We start from the raw sequence: 23,312 nt of genomic DNA, 5'->3' as shown, positions 1-23,312 counted from the left end.
TTTGTATTCCCCACCCCCAAAAAAGACAAATCTTTTCCTTTTTTTTTTTTTTTTTACTAAAATACTGTTTTTAATACTAAACATTGAATATTACTTACTGAATAAAATAATGTAACTATGGGGGCAGCTGGGTGGCTCAGTCAGTCTCAATCAGACTCTTGATTTCAGCTCAGATAATGATCTTGCAGTTCTGGAGTTCTAGACCCATATTGGGCTGTGAGCTGACAGTGCAGAGCCTGCTTGGGATTCTCCCTCTCTCCCTTCTCTCTCCACACTTCCTCTGATCACTCTCTCAAAACACAAAAATTAAAAAATTAAAAAACTTTAAATAATGTAATTGTAATTGTAATTGTTTTATTGTACTATTTCAAATCTAAACCACCCAGTTCTATACATTTGGGTAAGCAACAGCTAAGTGAAACAAACAAGTAGAATTTTGTCAGTATACTTTCATGTGCATCAACAAGCCATCTGTACTAAAGTCGCTTCATCTTGAGTGTGTAAGAACAGAGACATAACCCAGGGTATAAGCCTGCATCACTTCTACAGCTTAACAGCTTTAATCTTCAACAAAACTAAACTAAAAATGATAACTATGGTTTCATCTCCATTTAGGAAAAACAATTTCTGAAAAACTCTATTTTAGGAGGAACCTAAGACTACCCTCAGTCATGCCTACAAAACAAGAAAATGTTCAAATTTCTCATGTGATTAACTTCAAAGACAACACATTTGAACTGTTTATTTTTAAAGGAAATAATTTTCTTGTATTTCAACTTGTTTACTCAAGAACTTACATGGTTTTTCAGACTTCAGCTCTAGGGCTCAAAGAATAAAACAGTTTATTGCTATATCAAGCCTAAAGGAATTTGAGAAAACCAAGACATCTGAATTTGATTCTTCAGCTATATTTTGTTTCCAAGTGACCCCTCTTGGATGAGTCAACAGAGACAGATTCCTTTAAAAGACCATTTTGTGGTATTATCCATTGGTTACACAGCATATTATGTTACACAGTACCCTACAAAATTAAGAACAGTATTGCTAATCCTCAATGTTTTTAGAGTTCTAATTACATTCAAATAGGATCACTAATTAAGGACTTGCTAAACCACAGGAAAAAGATTAATCATTCTGATAGGTCACTGAGATCTTTTTTGTAAATGCACTCTTTCAGAAAATGTATTCCTCCACCAAATAAGCAATTTTATATTTAAAAAAGAAAACACTGACCACAGGGCCTTAATAAAATGTTTACGTAGAAGTGTATTTACTTCTGAAGGAATTTTCCCCATAGACAAATGCTGTACATATTTTCTTATTCTATTCTAGAAAAGACACTGAAATCAGCATGCACACAATGAAAGCCAAAATGCAAATGGAAACTCACATGTTCAGATGTTCTTATGCTGAAAGCTAATTACATTGCTTCCTAAATGAACACAAATCATAGGAGGCCACAAGTACAAACAATTCAAGCAAAAACATCAGAAATAAAACATGTAATCGAAAGTAACAACTTTAAATCTGCTTTGGAAAATATTCAAAAAGTATCTTTTCAAGTGGCATGTGAAACTTCAGTTTGTAAAGACCACTTCAGTGAAATAAGCCTTCTAAATCTTGAGATCCAAAAGTTGAAGAAAAATCTTTACTTTAGTCAGTCAGTATTTTACAGGAAGAAAAGACTAATAACTTAATGACATGACCAGTATTTTTTTTTTTTAACGTTTATTCATTTTTGAGAGACAGAGAGAGACAGAGCATGAGCAGGGAAGGGGCAGAGAGAGAGGGAGACACAGAATCCGAAGCAGGCTCCAGGCTCTGAGCAGTCAGCACAGAGCTCGACGCCGGGCTCCAACTCACGAACTGCAAGATCATGACCTGAGCCGGAGTCGGACGCTCAACCGACTGAGCCACCCAGGCACCCCATGACATACGTGACCAGTATTATGGTAGGGCTAAACAAAAGAGATCTTTGAAATACTTAAAATCATAGATGTGTTGAATGGGAACCTCAGGAAAAATGCAGCAACTGGTAAGAAATTCATGTTTCTGCACAACAGCAAAGTTTTAAAAGCAATTTAAAATTTTAATAGAGGTCCACAATCCTTTTGTTGAATTTTTTGGGCAAGATATGTTTTGGGGCCACAATTTTATGAGATTCCAAATTTTATGGCTTTTAGGAAGATAATATACTGTATGTACTATGTACTTTGTAAACCACCCACAGTTTCATCAAGCATGTCATTAACAAACTTAATATTTCTACAACAAAACATATACAGTTGTATAAGGCAGATAAATATTAGAGAGCCTCATATCAAGTTTTGCTGCCAAATTAACTTTTAAAAAAATTAACTTTTTTAAAAAAGTTAAAACTTCCAGTTTTCAGAGCTTTTGGGATTTCAGAAATATTGACAAAAAGATTACAACCTGTAATAAAACCATTATACTACTTATTTTATAAAGTTTCAGATTTACTTAGTATCTCAGAGTTCCATTCTGTAATGGGGATAACTAGCTACTCAGCACCCACCCAAAATATGTATTCAGTGCACATCAAGTTTCTCCAGCTTAAAATCCAGAGTCCTAATATACACGTGCAGTGTAAAAAAGTTGGAAAATACAAAAATAAATAAATAAATACACAAAAATAACCCACAATGTTTCCACAGAGAGAACAGCTATTAAATTTTGGATGTTGTTGGGGTGCCTGGGTGACTTAGTTTGGTTGAGTGTCCAACTTCAGCTCAGGTCATGATCTTGCAGTTCATGAGTTCAAACCCCATTTCGGGCTCTGTGCTGACAGCTCTGAGCCTGGAGCCTGCTTCCGATTCTGTGTCTTCCTCTCTCTCTGCCCCTCCCCCACTCGTGCTCTGTCTCTCTCACTCTCAAAAATAAATGAACATTAAAAAAAATTGGGGATGTTGTCTAAATTGTCTGATTCTTTCTATACACATTAATAATTAGGATCAAATCTCCATAATTTTAGTGCGGATTTTTGTTTTTATCTTACTATGGACCTGGAATACCCTTTCAACCTGAGGATGCTGGTCCTAAAGTCTGGAAAATTGTCAGCCATCATTTCTTCTAATATATCTTCTCCACCATTCACACTATTTCCTCTTTCTGGAAAACCCAGTTAGATGTTAAGTTGTTGCTTCTCAATTGATATTTGTATCTCTTAATTCCTTTTTATTTCTCTATTTTACATCTGAGTGAATTACTCAGTACTATCTTCCAATTCACTAATTTTCCCTTCAAATATGTTTGGTCTAGAGTTTGATCAACCTATTTTTTGTTTTAATTTCAATAACTCCATTTATTCTTTTAAATAGCTATTTATTTCATATCTATTAATTTTTGATTCATAACATGTTTTTGATAGTGGGGAAATTACAATTCCCAATTCTGAGCCATCTGGCAGCTCAGCCGTCTCTGTGCCACCACTTTAGGTCCACAGCTTTTTAAAGCAACAGCCAGGAGTAAAGGCACTCAGCCTTCTTTTCATCCAGGCCCAGCCCAGCTCCCAGTTTCATCCACTTTATGACACCTCTTCCCCTACACAGTTATTTCCACCAGCTCATGAACCCAGAGTCTAATTGCATACTTCCTTCCCGTTTTAGTCCCTGCATATGTTTATCTTGCTCTTGAATATAGCTGTATCTGTTTTCTTTTTAAATTTGTAATTGCTGCATTTGGAGCAGAGAGTCAACAGTAGGATAAACAATACCATAACAGCTAACATTTATTGTATACTTATGGACTGCAAATTTTATATTTATTTTCTCATATAATCCTCTTAACAATGTTTTGAAGTAGGTACTATTATTATACCCATTTCATAGGTGAGAAAACAGGCACAAGGCCAGTTAGCAACTGTTCCAAGATCACCAGCTAATAAGGACCAAGAGTCAAACCAGATATCAGATACCAGAGACCACGCTCTTAATCACTATACTGCCTTCCATCCTGATCAAAATGCTCTTTATAATTCTGATTCTCTCTTTCTCTTTCTCTCTCTCCCTCTCTCATTCCACCTAACTGTGAACATTTTGCACACAGGCAGCATCTTAAGTGACGGAAGGGAAGTGGAGCTGTACTCCAGGTAGAAAGTAGTATATCAGCCTTATATTTTATTTAGTGTTATTCAGTCTAGGCCTATACCTAAAATCAGAAACACGGTTTTCAATGCCTATCTTTTTTCATAGAGCCCTTCCCACTTTCCCTGAGCTCTAAGCATTTCCCATGTGCCCCTAGACACCCAGGACCATCCATGCAGGCTTGCCCCTGCTCTCTCTCCACCTCCCTCACTCTGTCCTAGTATATAATGCCCAGGAAAGCACCCTATAAGGACATTCATACAAAGTACCTCAGAAGACTTTTGTTTTCCATTTTCCTTCATAGCCCAAAGCCTTAATCATAAAGGATTACATTTGTGAATATAAGTGAACAGCATGCAGTATAATCCAAAAAACAGCCATCTTCAATTTTAGGCTGCATTATTAAAAATATAAAGTCTAAAAAAGTGAAGGTTATCAGTGCCACTCTATACTGTGCTAATAATTCATTCAACAAACATTAATTGAATCACTCCTAAGGACTAGGCACTGTGCAACACACTAAGGACGTACAAATCACCCTTTCTCTTTGCCAGTCTGCATATATTTTCCTCATTTAATCCTCACAACAGAACGCTCCTAGAACAGAGTGCTCAGTTTGTAAAACTAATCTTCCAGAGAATTTTCTGAAAGAGAAAAAAATGTGTTTTAGAAGAAGGGTTACTAAAACTATTACTTGGTCACCTAAGATACTTAGCCTTTTCTCCCTATATTTACTATCCAATTTTTAAAACACAGGGTCCTTAGTAAGGCAGGACACAGAGGGAAAGAATAAAAGGAATCCATGGAAGTGAAATGGTTAGGAAGCAATAATTTGAGAAAAGCTCAATATTTGCTGATTGGAGAATTGCAGTTTGTTTTCTTTTTAATGTTACTAAAAGTCATGACCTGGAACAATCTTTAATTGCTAATGTCAGTAAGTTATGATGCTGGTTCTTAGGATTCAACCCTTCCTAATATCAACTTCAGAAATTACAAATATTTGCTATGATGAATAAGTACAGCTATGTCTCCAGAAGATTAGGAAGAACTTGACACTGGAGGTGGAGAGACTAGTTAGGAAGCCAACAAATGTAAGGAAGATAAAGTCTACACTTGAGTTGTGGCAGCAGGAATGGAAAAGGAAAGGTGTTCATGAGACATTACTGAAGAAGAAAAGATCAACTTTGATAATCATATGTGGATGGAAAATGAAGCAAATACCTAGGTTCCAAACTGTGGAGAAAGAATTAGTGATGCCATTAACAGATGTAGGAGCCATGTAAGAAGGTGCACATTTAGGACAAGAGACAGATTTAGCTTGATATACATGACTTTGAAGAGCCAGCAAGACACTCAGAAGGAGATATTCAGCAGACAGTTAAAACTAGAGTCTGACAACTTAAGGACTTAGCAATAGCAATATGATCCAGTACATGTCCAGTACAAAGTATGGATGCCCTCCACCTTCTGCTCCAGTCAGACCAAACCATCTGTAGTTCCCCTACAGAGGCAGCTCTCTCCCATCTCTACCTCCAAACAAACCTTCCTATAAAGCCAAACACCCTACTTCATACCTGGTTAACTCCTTGTCATATTTCAGAATGCTCAGGTATCATTTTCCCAACCCTTACTCATTTCCCACCAGGAGGATGGTGCCTGGGTCTTACCTCTCTCTATATTAGCACCTAATATTTAGTACCATTCCTAAAATAGCAGCCACTTAAAGACTGATTGGAAAAAAACAGACTTGGCACATGTTCAATAAGCTTTCAAAAGAACAGGATCCTCTTAGAGATGGCCACTAAAGAAATGAACTTGGATGAGATTTCCAAAGGAGAGAAAAGAAAATGAGTGGTCCTAAATATAGGTATTCATTGTGGAATATATTCAACTAGGGATCAGTTCCCAAAAATGGTTCTCAACTTCCTTCAGCCCCAAATACCTCATCGGTGACACAAGGAGTATTACCTACCTCACAGGCTGCTGGGAAGATTAAAGGAGATAGCATATATAAAGCACCTAGTATAATACCTGGCACTCAATATTCCCTTCTGTTCCCCAACCCCACGTGAAAACATGTTAAAGCCTGCTTATTTCTCTGCAGCTTTAGTAACTGCTACAACCTGACAAGCAATCCAACCTAGAAAAATAATGGATATTTGAAAAAGGGAGGCTAGACTTCTCAAATACTCTCCCTTAGAGTAGTCTTTTCAGTCTCAACACTATTGTTAATGTTATCTAGATAATTCTTTTTTGTTGTAGGGGGCTTCATGTACATTGTAGGATGTTTAGCAGCATCCTTGAACTCTACTTAACTAGGTGTCAATAGCACTCCGTACCAAAAATGTTTCCAGACATTGCCAAATGTCCCTAAGAGGCAAAATTTCCCCTGGTTGAGAACTACTGCCCCGGAGCTAACTGAAATTCTCAAAGTTCTAACTCTTCTCCCTGACACCTACAAACATATATCATACATTTATTTGTTCCTCACTGTCTAATTCCACACATTAAATTGTGCTTAGGCTTTATAAGCCACTCTCCTGAAAAATTAACCAAAACGGGTAGCTAGCCTCTTAACTGTCAAACCAGTCATCATAGATAATGCATGCAATCCAACCAATCAGTGCATTATCACACTGCAACCCTTAAAACCAAATTAATATAAGTAGGAACAGCCAATCCCCAAAGGTCTTCACACAAAATTAAGAGATTTGTCCAAGTACTCAAGTGTCTAATCTTTTAACTTCATGTCTACAAGTGGCACTAAATAGGTTATTATATAAAGTGAGTTTTTAGTTGCCTAAGGACTTGTACAATTTGGGGTGGGTTTTTTTGTTTGTTTGTTTTTTAAAGTAAGCACTATGCCCAACATGGGGTTTGTACTCATGACGCTGAGATCCTATATACCCAAATTATATCCTATATACCCAAATTAACTCCACGTCCCAGTTAATGTAGCTTAAACATATAAAGCAAGGCACTGAAAATGCCTAGATGAGTCGCCAGACTCCATAAACACAAAGGTTTGGTCCTGGCCTTTCCATTAGTTATTAATAAGATTACACATGCAAGCCTCCGCATCCCGGTGAAAATGCCCTCTGAGTCACCTAGTGACCTAAAGGAGCCGGTATCAAGCACACAACCACAGTAGCTCATGACACCTTGCTCAGCCACACCCCCACGGGATACAGCAGTGATAAAAATTAAGCCATGAATGAAAGTTCGACTAAGCTATATTAAACAAAGGTTGGTAAATTTCGTGCCAGCCACCGCGGTCATACGATTAACCCAAACTAATAGACCCACGGCGTAAAGCGTGTTACAGAGAAAAATATACTAGAGTTAAACTTTAACTAGGCCGTAAAAAGCTACAGTTAACATAAAAATACAGCACGAAAGTAACTTTAATATCTCCGACTACACGATAGCTAAGACCCAAACTGGGATTAGATACCCCACTATGCTTAGCCCTAAACTTAGATAGTTAACTTTAACAAAACTATCCACCAGAGAACTACTAGCAACAGCTTAAAACTCAAAGGACTTGGCGGTGCTTTACATCCCTCTAGAGGAGCCTGTTCTATAATCGATAAACCCCGATATACCTCACCATCTCTTGCTAATTCAGCCTATATACCGCCATCTTCAGCAAACCCTAAAAAGGAAAAAAAGTAAGCACAAGTATCTTAACACAAAAAAGTTAGGTCAAGGTGTAGCCCATGAGATGGGAAGCAATGGGCTACATTTTCTAAAATTAGAACACCCGCGAAAATCCTTATGAAACTAAGTATTAAAGGAGGATTTAGTAGTAAATTTGAGAATAGAGAGCTCAATTGAATTGGGCCATGAAGCACGCACACACCGCCCGTCACCCTCCTCAAGTGACAATCTCCAAAAAAACCTATTTAAACCACTACACCCACAAGAGGAGACAAGTCGTAACAAGGTAAGCATACTGGAAAGTGTGCTTGGATACAAGATGTAGCTTAAACAAAGCATCTGGCTTACACCCAGAAGATTTCATATTAAACTGACCATCTTGAGCCAAAGCTAGCCCAAACACCCATAAACACAACTAACACTAGAAAATAAAACAAAACATTCAGTTACACTTAAAAGTATAGGAGATAGAAATTTAACTTGGCGCTATAGAGAAAGTACCGCAAGGGAAAGATGAAAGATAGAATTAAAAGCACCATACAGCAAAGATTACCCCTTGTACCTTTTGCATAATGAATTAGCTAGAATAACCTAACAAAGAGAACTTCAGCTAGGTCTCCCGAAACCAGACGAGCTACCCATGAACAATCTACCACAGGATGAACTCGTCTATGTTGCAAAATAGTGAGAAGATTTGTGGGTAGAGGTGAAAAGCCTAACGAGCCTGGTGATAGCTGGTTGCCCAGAACAGAATCTTAGTTCAACTTTAAACTTACCTCAAAAACCCTAGAATTCTAATGTAAGTTTAAAATATAATCTAAAAAGGTACAGCTTTTTAGAATTAGGATACAGCCTTTATTAGAGAGTAAGCACAAGTGCAAATCATAGTTGGCCTAAAAGCAGCCATCAATTAAGAAAGCGTTCAAGCTCAACAATAAAAACATCTTAATATCAAAAATATGCAACCAACTCCTAACCTAAAACTGGGCTAATCTATTTAATAATAGAAGCAACAATGCTAATATGAGTAACAAGAAATATTTCTCCCTGCATAAGCTTATATCAGAACGGATAACCACTGATAGTTAACAACAAGATATATACAACCCAACCATAAACAAAATATCAAACTAATTGTTAACCCAACACAGGCATGCAAATTAGGGAAAGATTAAAAGAAGTAAAAGGAACTCGGCAAACACAAGCCCCGCCTGTTTACCAAAAACATCACCTCTAGCATTTCCAGTATTAGAGGCACTGCCTGCCTGCCGGTGACACTAGTTAAACGGCCGCGGTATCCTGACCGTGCAAAGGTAGCATAATCATTTGTTCCCTAAATAGGGACTTGTATGAATGGCCACACGAGGGCTTTACTGTCTCTTACTTCCAATCCGTGAAATTGACCTTCCCGTGAAGAGGCGGGAATATAACAATAAGACGAGAAGACCCTATGGAGCTTTAATTAATCGACTCAAAGAGACCCTACTAACTAACCGACAGGAACAACAAACCTCTATATGAGCCGACAATTTAGGTTGGGGTGACCTCGGAGAACAAAATAACCTCCGAGTGATTTAAATCTAGACTAACCAGTCAAAAGTATTACATCACTTATTGATCCAAAAACTTGATCAACGGAACAAGTTACCCTAGGGATAACAGCGCAATCCTATTTCAGAGTCCATATCGACAATAGGGTTTACGACCTCGATGTTGGATCAGGACATCCCGATGGTGCAGCAGCTATCAAAGGTTCGTTTGTTCAACGATTAAAGTCCTATGTGATCTGAGTTCAGACCGGAGTAATCCAGGTCAGTTTCTATCTATTAAATAATTTCTCCCAGTACGAAAGGACAAGAGAAGTAAGGCCTACTTTACCAAAGCGCCTTTAACCAAATAGATGATATAATCTTAATCTAGACAGTTTATCCAATCACATTACCCGAGAGCTCGGGTTTGTTAGGGTGGCAGAGCCCGGTAATTGCATAAAACTTAAGCTTTTATTATCAGAGGTTCAACTCCTCTCCTTAACAACATGTTCATAATTAATACCCTCTCACTAATCATCCCCATTCTTCTCGCCGTAGCCTTCCTAACTTTAGTTGAACGAAAAGTACTAGGCTACATACAACTCCGTAAAGGACCAAATATCGTGGGACCATATGGCCTACTCCAACCTATCGCAGACGCCGTAAAACTCTTCACCAAAGAACCCCTCCGACCCCTTACATCCTCCACATTTATATTCATTATAGCACCAATCCTAGCTCTCACACTAGCCCTAACCATATGAATCCCTCTACCCATGCCATACCCGCTCATTAACATAAACCTAGGAGTATTGTTCATACTAGCTATATCAAGCCTAGCTGTTTATTCCATCCTATGATCAGGATGAGCCTCAAATTCAAAATACGCCCTAATCGGAGCCCTACGAGCCGTAGCCCAAACAATCTCATACGAAGTCACACTAGCCATCATCCTCCTATCAGTACTACTAATAAATGGATCCTTCACACTAGCCACACTAATTATCACCCAAGAGTATATATGACTAATTATCCCTGCATGGCCCCTAGCTATGATATGATTTATCTCAACCCTAGCAGAAACCAACCGAGCCCCATTTGACCTAACTGAAGGAGAATCAGAACTAGTCTCCGGATTCAATGTAGAATACGCAGCAGGCCCCTTCGCCCTCTTTTTCCTGGCAGAATATGCTAACATCATCATAATAAATATTCTCACAACAATCCTATTCTTCGGAGCATTCCATAACCCTTATATACCAGAACTATATGCCGTCAACTTTACAGTAAAGACCCTACTCCTAACAACCACTTTCCTATGAATCCGAGCATCCTACCCACGATTCCGGTACGACCAACTAATACACCTCCTATGAAAAAATTTTCTGCCCCTTACCCTAGCCCTATGTATGTGACATGTATCACTACCCATTATCACAGCAAGCATTCCGCCTCAAACATAAGAAATATGTCTGACAAAAGAGTTACTTTGATAGAGTAAAACATAGAGGTTTAAACCCTCTTATTTCTAGAATTATAGGAATCGAACCTAATCCTAAGAATCCAAAAATCTTCGTGCTACCATATTTACACCATATTCTAAAGTAAGGTCAGCTAAATAAGCTATCGGGCCCATACCCCGAAAATGTTGGTTTATACCCTTCCCATACTAATCAAACCCTCCATTTTTATTATCATTATATCAACCGTTATCTCAGGAACTATAATTGTAATAACAACCTCCCACTGACTCATAGTCTGAATCGGCTTTGAAATAAACCTACTAGCCATCATCCCCATCCTCATAAAAAAATACAACCCACGAGCCATGGAAGCAGCCACAAAATATTTCCTAACACAAGCAACTGCCTCCATAATCCTAATGATAGGAATCATCATTAATCTACTGTACTCAGGACAATGAACTGTATCAAAAGACCTCAACCCTATAGCATCCATTATAATAACAACCGCTCTAGCAATAAAACTAGGACTAGCCCCATTCCACTTCTGAGTACCTGAAGTCACACAAGGAATTTCCATATCATCAGGCTTAATCCTACTAACATGACAAAAAATCGCACCACTATCTATCCTCTACCAAATCTCACCCACCATTAACCCCAACCTACTTCTAACAATATCTATCATGTCGGTCATAATCGGAGGCTGAGGAGGCCTCAACCAAACACAACTACGAAAAATCATAGCATACTCCTCAATCGCCCATATAGGCTGAATAACAGCTATCATAATATACAACCCTACAATGATAATCCTAAACCTAGCCATCTACATCATTATAACATTAACCACCTTTATACTATTTATATACAACTCTACCACAACAACATCATCCCTATCGCAAACATGAAACAAAACTCCCTTGATCACCTCACTCATTCTAGTACTAATAATGTCCCTAGGCGGCCTTCCTCCACTCTCTGGATTCATTCCAAAGTGAATAATCATCCAAGAACTGACCAAAAATGAAATAATCATAATACCAACATTACTAGCCATAACAGCACTACTCAACTTATATTTTTACATACGACTAACATACACTACCGCACTAACCATATTCCCCTCAAACAATAGCATAAAAATAAAATGACGATTTGAATGTACAAAAAAAATAACCTTCTTACCTATCCTAATCGTAATATCAACCATAATACTTCCACTCGCACCAATATTATCCATTCTGGATTAGAAGTTTAGGTTAAGCCAGACCGAGAGCCTTCAAAGCTCTAAGCAAGCCTCACAGACTTAACTTCTGCACATAAAATTACTCTAAGGACTGCAAGAATTTATCTCACATCAATTGATTGCAAATCAAACACTTTAATTAAGCTAAGTCCTCACTAGATTGGTGGGCTCCAACCCCACGAAATTTTAGTTAACAGCTAAATACCCTAATCAACTGGCTTCAATCCACTTCTCCCGCCGTCTAGAAAAAAAAGGCGGGAGAAGCCCCGGCAGCGTCAAGCTGCTTCTTTGAATTTGCAATTCAACATGACATTCACCGCAGGACTTGGTAAAAAGAGGGCTCGAACCTCTGTCTTTAGATTTACAGTCTAATGCTTACTCGGCCATTTTACCTATGTTCATAAACCGCTGATTATTTTCAACTAATCATAAAGATATTGGCACTCTTTACCTTCTATTTGGTGCCTGGGCCGGTATGGTAGGGACTGCTCTCAGTCTCCTAATCCGGGCTGAACTAGGCCAACCTGGCACACTATTAGGGGATGACCAAATTTATAATGTAATCGTTACTGCTCATGCTTTTGTAATGATTTTCTTTATAGTGATACCCATTATAATTGGAGGATTCGGAAACTGATTGGTCCCGTTAATAATTGGAGCACCCGATATAGCGTTCCCCCGAATGAATAATATGAGCTTCTGACTCCTTCCTCCATCCTTTTTACTCCTACTTGCTTCATCTATGGTAGAAGCCGGAGCAGGAACTGGGTGAACAGTATACCCACCCCTAGCCGGTAACCTGGCCCACGCAGGAGCATCCGTAGATTTAACTATTTTCTCACTTCATCTGGCAGGTGTTTCTTCAATCTTAGGTGCTATTAATTTTATTACCACTATTATTAACATAAAACCCCCTGCCATGTCTCAATACCAAACACCCCTATTTGTTTGGTCAGTCCTAATTACTGCTGTTCTGCTACTTCTATCACTCCCAGTTTTAGCAGCAGGAATTACCATGCTACTAACAGATCGAAATCTAAACACCACATTCTTTGATCCTGCTGGAGGAGGAGATCCCATCTTGTATCAACACTTATTCTGATTCTTTGGTCACCCAGAAGTTTACATTTTAATTCTACCTGGTTTTGGAATAATTTCACATATTGTTACCTACTACTCAGGTAAAAAAGAACCCTTTGGCTACATGGGAATAGTTTGAGCCATAATATCAATTGGCTTTCTGGGCTTTATTGTATGAGCCCATCACATGTTTACTGTAGGAATGGACGTGGACACACGAGCATACTTTACATCTGCCACTATAATCATTGCCATTCCTACTGGGGTAAAAGTATTTAGCTGACTGGCTACTCTTCACGGAGGTAATATCAAATGGTCCCCCGCTATATTATGAGCCTTGGGCTTTATTTTCCTATTTACCGTAGGGGGCTTAACGGGAATTGTACTAGCAAACTCCTCATTAGATATTGTTCTTCACGACACATATTACGTAGTAGCCCACTTCCACTATGTCTTGTCAATAGGAGCAGTATTCGCTATCATAGGAGGCTTTGTTCATTGATTTCCCCTATTCTCAGGATATACTCTCGACAATACTTGGGCAAAAATTCATTTCACAATTATGTTCGTGGGTGTCAACATAACATTCTTCCCTCAACACTTTCTAGGCCTATCTGGAATGCCACGACGTTACTCTGACTACCCAGATGCATATACAACTTGAAATACGATTTCCTCAATGGGCTCTTTCATCTCACTAACGGCAGTTATGTTAATAGTCTTCATAGTGTGAGAAGCTTTCGCGTCTAAACGAGAAGTGGCCATAGTAGAATTAACCACAACTAATCTTGAGTGATTACACGGATGTCCCCCTCCATATCACACATTTGAAGAGCCAACTTACGTATTATTAAAATAAGAAAGGAAGGAATCGAACCCTCTTTAACTGGTCTCAAGCCAATACCATAACCACTATGTCTTTCTCAATCAAGAAGTATTAGTAAAACAATTACATAACTTTGTCGAAGTTAAATTATAGGCTTGAATCCTATATACTTCTATGGCATATCCCTTCCAACTAGGTTTTCAAGATGCTACATCTCCCAATATAGAGGAGCTCTTACATTTCCACGACCACACATTAATAATTGTATTTCTAATTAGCTCCTTAGTCCTTTACATTATCTCATTGATATTAACAACCAAGCTCACGCACACAAGCACAATAGATGCCCAAGAAGTAGAAACCATCTGGACTATCTTACCTGCCATTATCCTTATTCTTATTGCCCTGCCTTCCTTACGAATTCTTTATATAATAGACGAAATCAATAACCCCTCCCTCACAGTAAAAACCATGGGACATCAATGGTACTGAAGCTATGAGTACACCGATTATGAGGACTTGAACTTTGACTCTTACATAATCCCCACTCAAGAACTAAAGCCCGGAGAACTCCGGCTACTAGAAGTCGACAATCGAGTAGTTCTGCCAATAGAAATGACTATTCGCATGCTAATTTCATCAGAAGACGTACTACACTCATGAGCCGTCCCATCCCTAGGTCTAAAAACCGATGCTATCCCAGGCCGACTAAATCAAACAACCCTGATAGGAACACGACCTGGCTTATATTATGGTCAATGCTCAGAAATCTGCGGCTCAAACCATAGCTTCATGCCCATTGTCCTTGAATTAGTCCCGCTGACATACTTTGAAAAATGATCTGCATCTATACTTTAAATTCATTAAGAAGCTAAGTAAGCGTTAACCTTTTAAGTTAAAGACTAGGAGTTTAGATCTCCCCTTAATGACATGCCACAGCTAGACACATCAACCTGATTTATTACTATTATATCAATAATTATAACACTATTTATTGTATTCCAACTAAAAATCTCAAAGTACTCATACCCATCAAATCCAGAACCTAAATCCACAGCTACACTAAAACAACTTAACCCCTGAGAAAAAAAATGAACGAAAATCTATTCGCCTCTTTCACTACCCCAACAATAATAGGACTACCTATTGTTATTTTAATTATTATATTCCCAAGTATTCTATTTCCTTCACCCAATCGACTAATTAATAACCGCCTAGTCTCACTGCAACAATGACTAGTACAACTAACATCAAAACAAATACTGACCATCCATAATCACAAAGGACAAACCTGAGCCCTAATACTAATATCCCTTATTTTATTTATTGGGTCAACAAATTTACTAGGCTTACTACCCCACTCGTTTACTCCAACTACCCAATTGTCAATAAATTTAGGAATAGCCATCCCACTATGGGCTGGCACTGTAATTACTGGGTTTCACCACAAAACTAAAGCATCTCTGGCCCATTTCTTACCACAAGGAACACCTATTCCCTTAATCCCTATGCTTGTAGTCATCGAAACTATTAGTCTCTTTATCCAACCTATAGCCTTGGCCGTACGACTTACAGCCAACATCACCACAGGCCACTTACTAATACATTTAATTGGAGGAGCCGCTCTGGCCCTAACAAACATCAGCACCTCCATTGCTTTAATTACTTTTACTATCCTTATCCTACTGACGATCCTTGAATTTGCCGTAGCCCTAATCCAAGCCTATGTTTTTACCCTACTAGTAAGCCTCTATCTACATGATAACACTTAATGACCCACCAAACCCACGCATACCATATGGTCAACCCCAGTCCGTGGCCACTTACAGGGGCTCTCTCAGCCCTCTTAATAACCTCAGGCCTAGCTATCTGATTCCATTACAACTCAACACTACTACTAACCCTCGGAATAACTACCAACCTATTAACTATATATCAATGATGACGAGACATCATCCGAGAAAGCACATTCCAAGGCCACCATACTCCCATCGTTCAAAAAGGTCTTCGATATGGAATAATCCTTTTTATTGTCTCAGAAGTATTCTTTTTTGCAGGCTTCTTCTGGGCCTTTTACCACTCAAGCCTAGCCCCAACCCCTGAGTTAGGAGGATGCTGGCCACCAACAGGCATCACTCCCCTAAATCCTCTGGAAGTTCCACTACTTAATACCTCCGTACTTCTAGCCTCCGGAGTATCAATTACCTGAGCCCATCACAGTTTAATGGAAGGAAACCGAAAACATATACTCCAAGCATTATTTATTACAATCTCCCTAGGAGTTTATTTTACACTCCTACAAGCCTCCGAATATTATGAAACATCATTTACTATTTCAGACGGAGTCTATGGGTCCACCTTCTTCATAGCTACAGGATTCCACGGACTACATGTAATTATCGGCTCTACTTTCCTAATTGTATGCTTCTTACGCCAACTAAAATATCACTTTACATCTAATCATCACTTCGGATTTGAAGCTGCTGCTTGATATTGACATTTCGTAGACGTAGTTTGACTATTCCTATACGTTTCCATTTATTGATGAGGATCTTGTTCCTTTAGTATTAATAAGTACAGTTGACTTCCAATCAACCAGTTTCGGTGTAACCCGAAAAGGAATAATAAACGTAATACTCGCCTTACTCACCAATACACTCCTATCCACACTACTTGTACTTATCGCATTCTGATTACCCCAATTAAATATCTATGCAGAAAAAGCAAGTCCCTATGAGTGCGGATTTGACCCCATAGGATCTGCCCGCTTACCCTTTTCCATAAAATTTTTCTTAGTAGCCATTACTTTTTTGTTATTCGACCTAGAAATCGCACTATTACTCCCCCTCCCATGAGCCTCACAAACGAGCAAGCTATCGACTATACTCACCATAGCCCTTCTACTAATCTCGCTACTAGCCGCAAGCCTAGCCTACGAATGAACCCAAAAAGGACTAGAATGAACTGAATATGATAATTAGTTTAAACTAAAACAAATGATTTCGACTCATTAGATTATAGCTTATCCTATAATTATCAAATGTCCATAGTCTACATTAACATCTTTCTGGCTTTCACTATATCACTTATAGGACTACTGATATATCGATCCCACCTAATATCTTCTCTTCTGTGTCTAGAAGGTATAATATTGTCTTTGTTCATTATAATATTGTCTTTGTTCATTATAATAACCGTAGCAGTCCTAAACAATCATTTCACATTAGCCAGCATAACCCCCATTATCCTATTGGTATTTGCAGCTTGCGAAGCAGCACTAGGCTTGTCCCTACTAGTAATAGTATCAAATACATATGGTACTGACTACGTACAAAACTTAAACCTCCTACAATGCTAAAAATCATTATTCCTACTGCTATACTTATACCAATAACATGACTATCAAAACCCAATATAATCTGAATCAACTCAACTACCTACAGCCTATTAATTAGTCTTATCAGCCTCTCTTACCTGAACCAATTGGGTGATAACAGCCTAAATTTTTCACTACTATTTTTCTCAGACTCACTCTCCGCACCTTTACTAGTGCTAACAACATGACTCCTACCACTAATACTAATGGCCAGCCAGTCACACCTATCAAAAGAAAACTTAACTCGAAAAAAACTATACATTACAATACTCATTCTCCTACAACTCCTTCTGATCATAACATTTACCGCCACAGAACTAATTATATTCTACATTCTGTTTGAAGCTACATTAATCCCGACCTTAATTATTATTACCCGATGAGGTAACCAGACAGAACGACTAAATGCCGGCCTATACTTTTTATTTTATACTCTGGTAGGCTCACTACCCCTTTTAGTCGCACTATTATACATCCAAAATACAATAGGGACTTTAAATTTCCTAATCATCCAATACTGAGCCAAACCTATCTCAACTACCTGGTCTAACATTTTCCTCTGACTAGCATGCATGATAGCATTTATAGTAAAAATACCTCTGTATGGGCTTCACCTCTGATTACCAAAAGCACATGTCGAAGCCACTATCGCTGGCTCAATAGTCCTTGCTGCTGTACTATTAAAACTAGGGGGATACGGAATAATGCGCATCACAGTCCTACTCAATCCCGCAACAAACCAAATAGCATATCCTTTCATGATAATATCCCTATGAGGAATAGTTATAACAAGTTCTATTTGCTTACGCCAAACTGATCTAAAATCCTTAATTGCATACTCATCCGTAAGCCACATAGCCCTAGTAATTGTAGCAGTACTAATTCAAACACCCTGAAGCTATATAGGAGCTACAGCCCTAATAATTGCTCACGGACTAACTTCATCTATACTATTCTGCCTTGCAAACTCAAACTATGAGCGAGTACATAGCCGAACAATAATCCTAGCACGAGGCCTACAAACCATCCTTCCTTTAATAGCTGCCTGATGACTGCTAGCCAGCCTCGCAAACCTAGCCCTGCCACCCACAATTAACCTAATCGGAGAATTATTCGTAGTAATAGCCTCCTTCTCATGATCAAATATGACTATCATTCTAATAGGTACAAATATTATTATCACAGCCCTATACTCCCTCTATATGCTTATTACAACTCAACGAGGGAAATATACACATCACATCAAAAATATCAACCCATCATTCACACGAGAAAACGCTCTAATAACCCTCCATCTACTCCCTCTTCTTCTTCTATCACTTAACCCCAAAATTGTACTAGGTCCTATTTACTGTAAATATAGTTTAACAAAAACATTAGATTGTGAATCTAATAACAGAAGTGCAAACCTTCTTATTTACCGAAAAAGAATGCAAGAACTGCTAACTCATGCCCCCACGTATAAAAACGTGGCTTTTTCAACTTTTATAGGATAGAAGTAATCCATTGGTCTTAGGAACCAAAAAATTGGTGCAACTCCAAATAAAAGTAATAAACCTATTCACCTCACTTATTTTAACTGCAATATTCATTCTACTTCTACCTATTATTATATCCAACACCCAACTATATAAAAACAATCTATATCCCCACTATGTAAAAACTACAATCTCTTACGCCTTCATCATCAGCATAATCCCAGCTATAATATTTATCTCTTCAGGACAAGAAGCAGTTATCTCAAACTGGCACTGACTATCAATTCAAACCCTTAAGTTATCACTGAGCTTTAAAATAGACTATTTCTCAATCATCTTTATCCCTGTAGCACTTTTCGTCACATGATCAATCATAGAATTCTCAATGTGATATATGCACTCAGACCCATATATCAACCGATTCTTTAAATACCTCCTCATATTCCTAATCACCATAATAATCTTAGTAACCGCTAACAACCTATTTCAACTATTCATCGGCTGAGAGGGAGTAGGAATTATGTCTTTCCTACTCATTGGATGATGATATGGTCGAACAGACGCAAATACCGCTGCTCTACAGGCAATCCTCTACAACCGCATTGGGGACGTAGGCTTTATCATAACCATAGCATGATTTCTTACTAACTCAAACGCATGGGACTTCCAACAAATCTTTATCACCAGCACGAAAACTTAAATATTCCATTACTAGGACTCCTATTAGCAGCCACAGGCAAATCCGCTCAATTCGGCCTACACCCATGACTACCATCAGCCATAGAAGGCCCTACTCCCGTTTCCGCCCTACTTCACTCAAGCACAATAGTTGTAGCCGGAGTCTCTTACTAATCCGCTTTCATCCGCTCATAGAACAAAACAAAACCATACAAACCCTCACCCTATGTCTAGGGGCTATCACAACCCTGTTTACAGCTATCTGTGCTCTCACACAAAACGACATTAAAAAAATTGTTGCCTTTTCAACCTCAAGCCAACTGGGCCTAATAATCGTAACCATCGGAATTAACCAACCCTACCTCGCATTCCTACATATTTGTACACATGCATTCTTCAAAGCCATACTATTCATGTGCTCGGGATCAATCATCCACAGTCTGAACGACGAGCAAGATATTCGAAAAATAGGCGGACTATATAAACCAATACCCTTTACCACTACCTCCCTAATTATCGGAAGCCTCGCATTAACAGGTATGCCCTTTCTAACAGGCTTTTATTCCAAAGACCTAATCATCGAGACAGCCAACACGTCGTATACCAACGCCTGAGCCCTACTAATTACTCTCATTGCCACATCCCTTACAGCTGCCTATAGCACTCGAATTATATTTTTTGTACTTCTAGAACAACCACGATTCAACACCCTGAACCTAATCAATGAAAATAATACCTACCTCATCAATTCCATTAAACGTCTCTTAATTGGAAGCATCTTTGCAGGATACCTAATCTCTTATAATATCCCCCCAACAACCATCCCACAAATAACTATACCCCACTACCTAAAACTAACTGCCCTTGCCGTGACTATCACAGGCTTTATCCTGGCATTAGAACTCAACCTCGCGGCCAAAAACTTAAAATTCATGTATCAAGAGTCACATGCTGTACCAACTAAGCCAGCTAGGAGCCCAAGTACTTTCACAAGTTTTAAATAAACACAATGACATATAAGATACATTCAATATATTTAAGAATTAAGTAGGATGGGGGGGATGGGCTAAGTGGGCAAGGGGCATTAAGGAAGATACTTGTGGGGTTGAGGACTGGGTGTTATATGTAGGGGATGAATCACTGGATTCTACTCCTGAAATCATTATTGCACTATATGCTAACTAACTTGCATGTAAAATTTTTTTTAAAAATTAAAAAAAAAGAATTATGAGACACCTATATATTGCAACAATATAAAAAGTTATGTACATTAACAAAAAAATAAGCAAAAATAGAGAAACAAAAACTGAGTTAACAGTTCTCAAGGGTTTTTGGATAATTGCTTGAAGTTATAAGTATACAGCATGGTAATTAAGAGCACAAGCCTGGAATCAGACTACCTGGATTAAAATCCCAACCCCATCTCTTATTAGATAGGTGACCTTGATCAATTTACTTCATTTCTCTATGCCTGTTTCTTCCTTAGTAAAGGAATTATAGTATCTACCCTGTAAGGTTGTTGTGGGATTGAATGAGTTAAAACAGGTAAACTACTGAAACAGTGCCTGATACATACATACTAAATGTTAAATATTATTATTTATCATTGTTTTTAAGGCTGCATAGCAGAGAGTAGTGTTTCTTGGGTGGCTATATAAAAGTTGACACTGGGGGCGCGCGGGTGGCTCAGTCTGTTAAGCATCTGACTTTGGCTCAGGTCATGATCTCACTGTTTATAAGTTCGAGCCCCACATCAGCTCTGTGCTGACAGCTCAGAGCATGAAGCCTGCTTCAGATTCTGTGACTCCCTCTCTCTCTGCCCCTGCCCCACTCACTCTTGCTCTCTCTCTCTCTCTCTCAAATATTTTAAAAAATTAATTAAAAAAAAAAAAGTTGACAATGGAATCAAACAATGGACTTGCATCCAGATGCTCTGGATTCATATTTCAGTTCCTTAACTAATTATTTCATTTGGGCTTCAATCTCCTCACCTGCAAAATAGGCAAATGCCTTGAAAATGTGTCAGCATAAGAGAAAAATCTAAGGACCATATGTTTAGTAGGATAGAAAGGAAAAGTTGCATCTGTCTTCCAATTTGGTAGAGGAAACTTTGTGAAGGAGGTACCTTGTTAAAAAATACTCTAGTAATGGACAGAGTAGGGAAAGCACATGCCCTTGAACCCAGGTAGGTCTGATTCAAAAAGCCGATGCTTTTTTCAATCTATGGATTGAAAGCTTAACATAAAAAGAGAACATCCTGGGGTGCCTGGGTAACTTAGTAAGTTGGGATCCGACTCTTGCTTTCCACTCAGATCATGATCTCACTGTTAGTGGGATCATTCAGGGGTCAGGCTCTGTGCTATTAGCACAGAGCCTGCTTGGGATTGTCTCTCACTCTCTCTCAAAATAAATAAACATTTATTTTAAAATTGAGAACATTCTGAGTTGTCAAAAGAAAAAATAAGTTTTTTTCTTTGCAAACTAATCCTTTGAGGGTAGTAGGAATACATTAAAAGCACTGGCAGAAGGATGCCTGGGTAGCTCACTGGGTTAAGCATCAGACTTCCACTCAGGTCATGATTTCGCTGTTCTTGGGTTCGAGCCCCACGGTGTCCGGCTCTGGGCTGACAGCTCAGAGCCTGGAGCCTGTTTCAGATTCTGTGTCTCCCTCTCTCTGCCCCTCCCCTGCTCGCATTCTGTCTCTCTCTGTCTCAAAAATAAACATTAAAAAAAAATTTTTTTTTTAAAGCACTGGCAGAGATACGGCCACCATCCATCCAAAACAGCTTGAAAACAGTATCAGGCCTCTAACTGACCTTCTCCTTTCATTTACAAATGCTTCATTCTTTTGGAGGTGAAGGATGATTTTGGAAAAAATGAGACTTGTCTTGTATAATCAAGGAATATCCCAATAGTTTTAAAACAATTTGTCTATACTTACATATAAAAATCAATGCCTTACAACAAACATTTCAAAATCATCAAAGACTGTGCATGTTACACTTTATACTTATCAGGAAGGAATACTTTAACAAACAACATTTTATAAGTAAATTACAACATCATGTGAGGCAGGTGTTGGGGCAAAATTATCTCCACTGCTGCCAAAAAGTAAAAAGAAAAATCAGTATTTCCTATCTATTCAGCCCAAAACCGTCCCGCCAAGCCTGCAAAAGGTCTTCAAAGATGTCAACTTTCAGAGTGCGTACAAAAAAGAAAGGTCAAGGCGCCCTTCCGCAACACTACTAAAAATCCCTAAGAATTCTGTCTTTGCCCAAGGGTAGAGCAGTCGCTGGACCTCCTCCTCGTTATCCCCCAGAAAATAGGAGGTGGCAGGGTTGGACTCTGCTCTGCACGAGTCAGGTCATCCAAAGTCCCACTAGCCCAGCCGGGGGGAGCTCCCACGTGGCGCCCGCAGCGTGCACCTCGCCAGATAGGTTCTCCCCGGCCAGTGTCCTGATTGGCCAAGAGCAGCCGGAGCGAGCAGGCGGCGACTCGGCCAAACTGGGCGGGCGCGGGGCAAAGGGTCGCAGCCTGGCGGGCAGTTCCGTAAACTGCCGATCGTGAGCTTTGGCCCCAAGCCGACAGCGAGGACACCATTCGGCTCCAGGGCCGTGAAACCCTACGTGGGCCCCGGGTAGTTGCAGACGCCGTCACCCTCCACCCTATGTCGAGGAGCGCTCACCTCAGCGCTCGCGGCGCCTCCACCTTCAGCTTTTTGGGCTTCGGCTCCTCCTCAGTCGCAGCCATCTTCGAACTCCCACCCCTTCTGCTCTCTGGCCCCACCTCCCTTATCTCATCACCGCCCCTTTCTCCCCGAACCCCGCCTCTCCTGACTCTTTCCACTTGGTGTCTCTTCCTTCCACAGCC

At 39.2% G+C, this 23,312-nt stretch overlaps 1 protein-coding gene across 4 annotated transcripts in view; it reads right to left on the bottom strand.

The window, feature by feature from the left end:
* Positions 1–23,260, bottom strand: part of ADK (adenosine kinase) — a 537,819-nt gene extending 514,559 nt beyond the window's left edge. For 2 of the 4 annotated variants that reach the window (XM_043598129.1, XM_043598131.1), the window contains exon 1: positions 23,128–23,260. In XM_043598129.1, the coding sequence (XP_043454064.1) occupies positions 23,128–23,192 (65 nt within the window). In that variant the 5' untranslated portion in view covers positions 23,193–23,260. Of the gene's footprint in view, positions 1–8,656; positions 13,162–23,127 lie in introns of those variants that run through there. The other 2 variants (XM_043598130.1, XM_043598128.1) reach the window with 2 other exon arrangements.
* Positions 23,261–23,312: the final 52 nt, after the last annotated feature.

Source organism: Prionailurus bengalensis, chromosome D2 (genome assembly GCF_016509475.1).
Source record: "Prionailurus bengalensis isolate Pbe53 chromosome D2, Fcat_Pben_1.1_paternal_pri, whole genome shotgun sequence".
In the NCBI taxonomy this organism is placed as follows: domain Eukaryota; kingdom Metazoa; phylum Chordata; class Mammalia; order Carnivora; family Felidae; genus Prionailurus; species Prionailurus bengalensis.
This window is presented reverse-complemented; position numbering and strand designations above follow the sequence as displayed.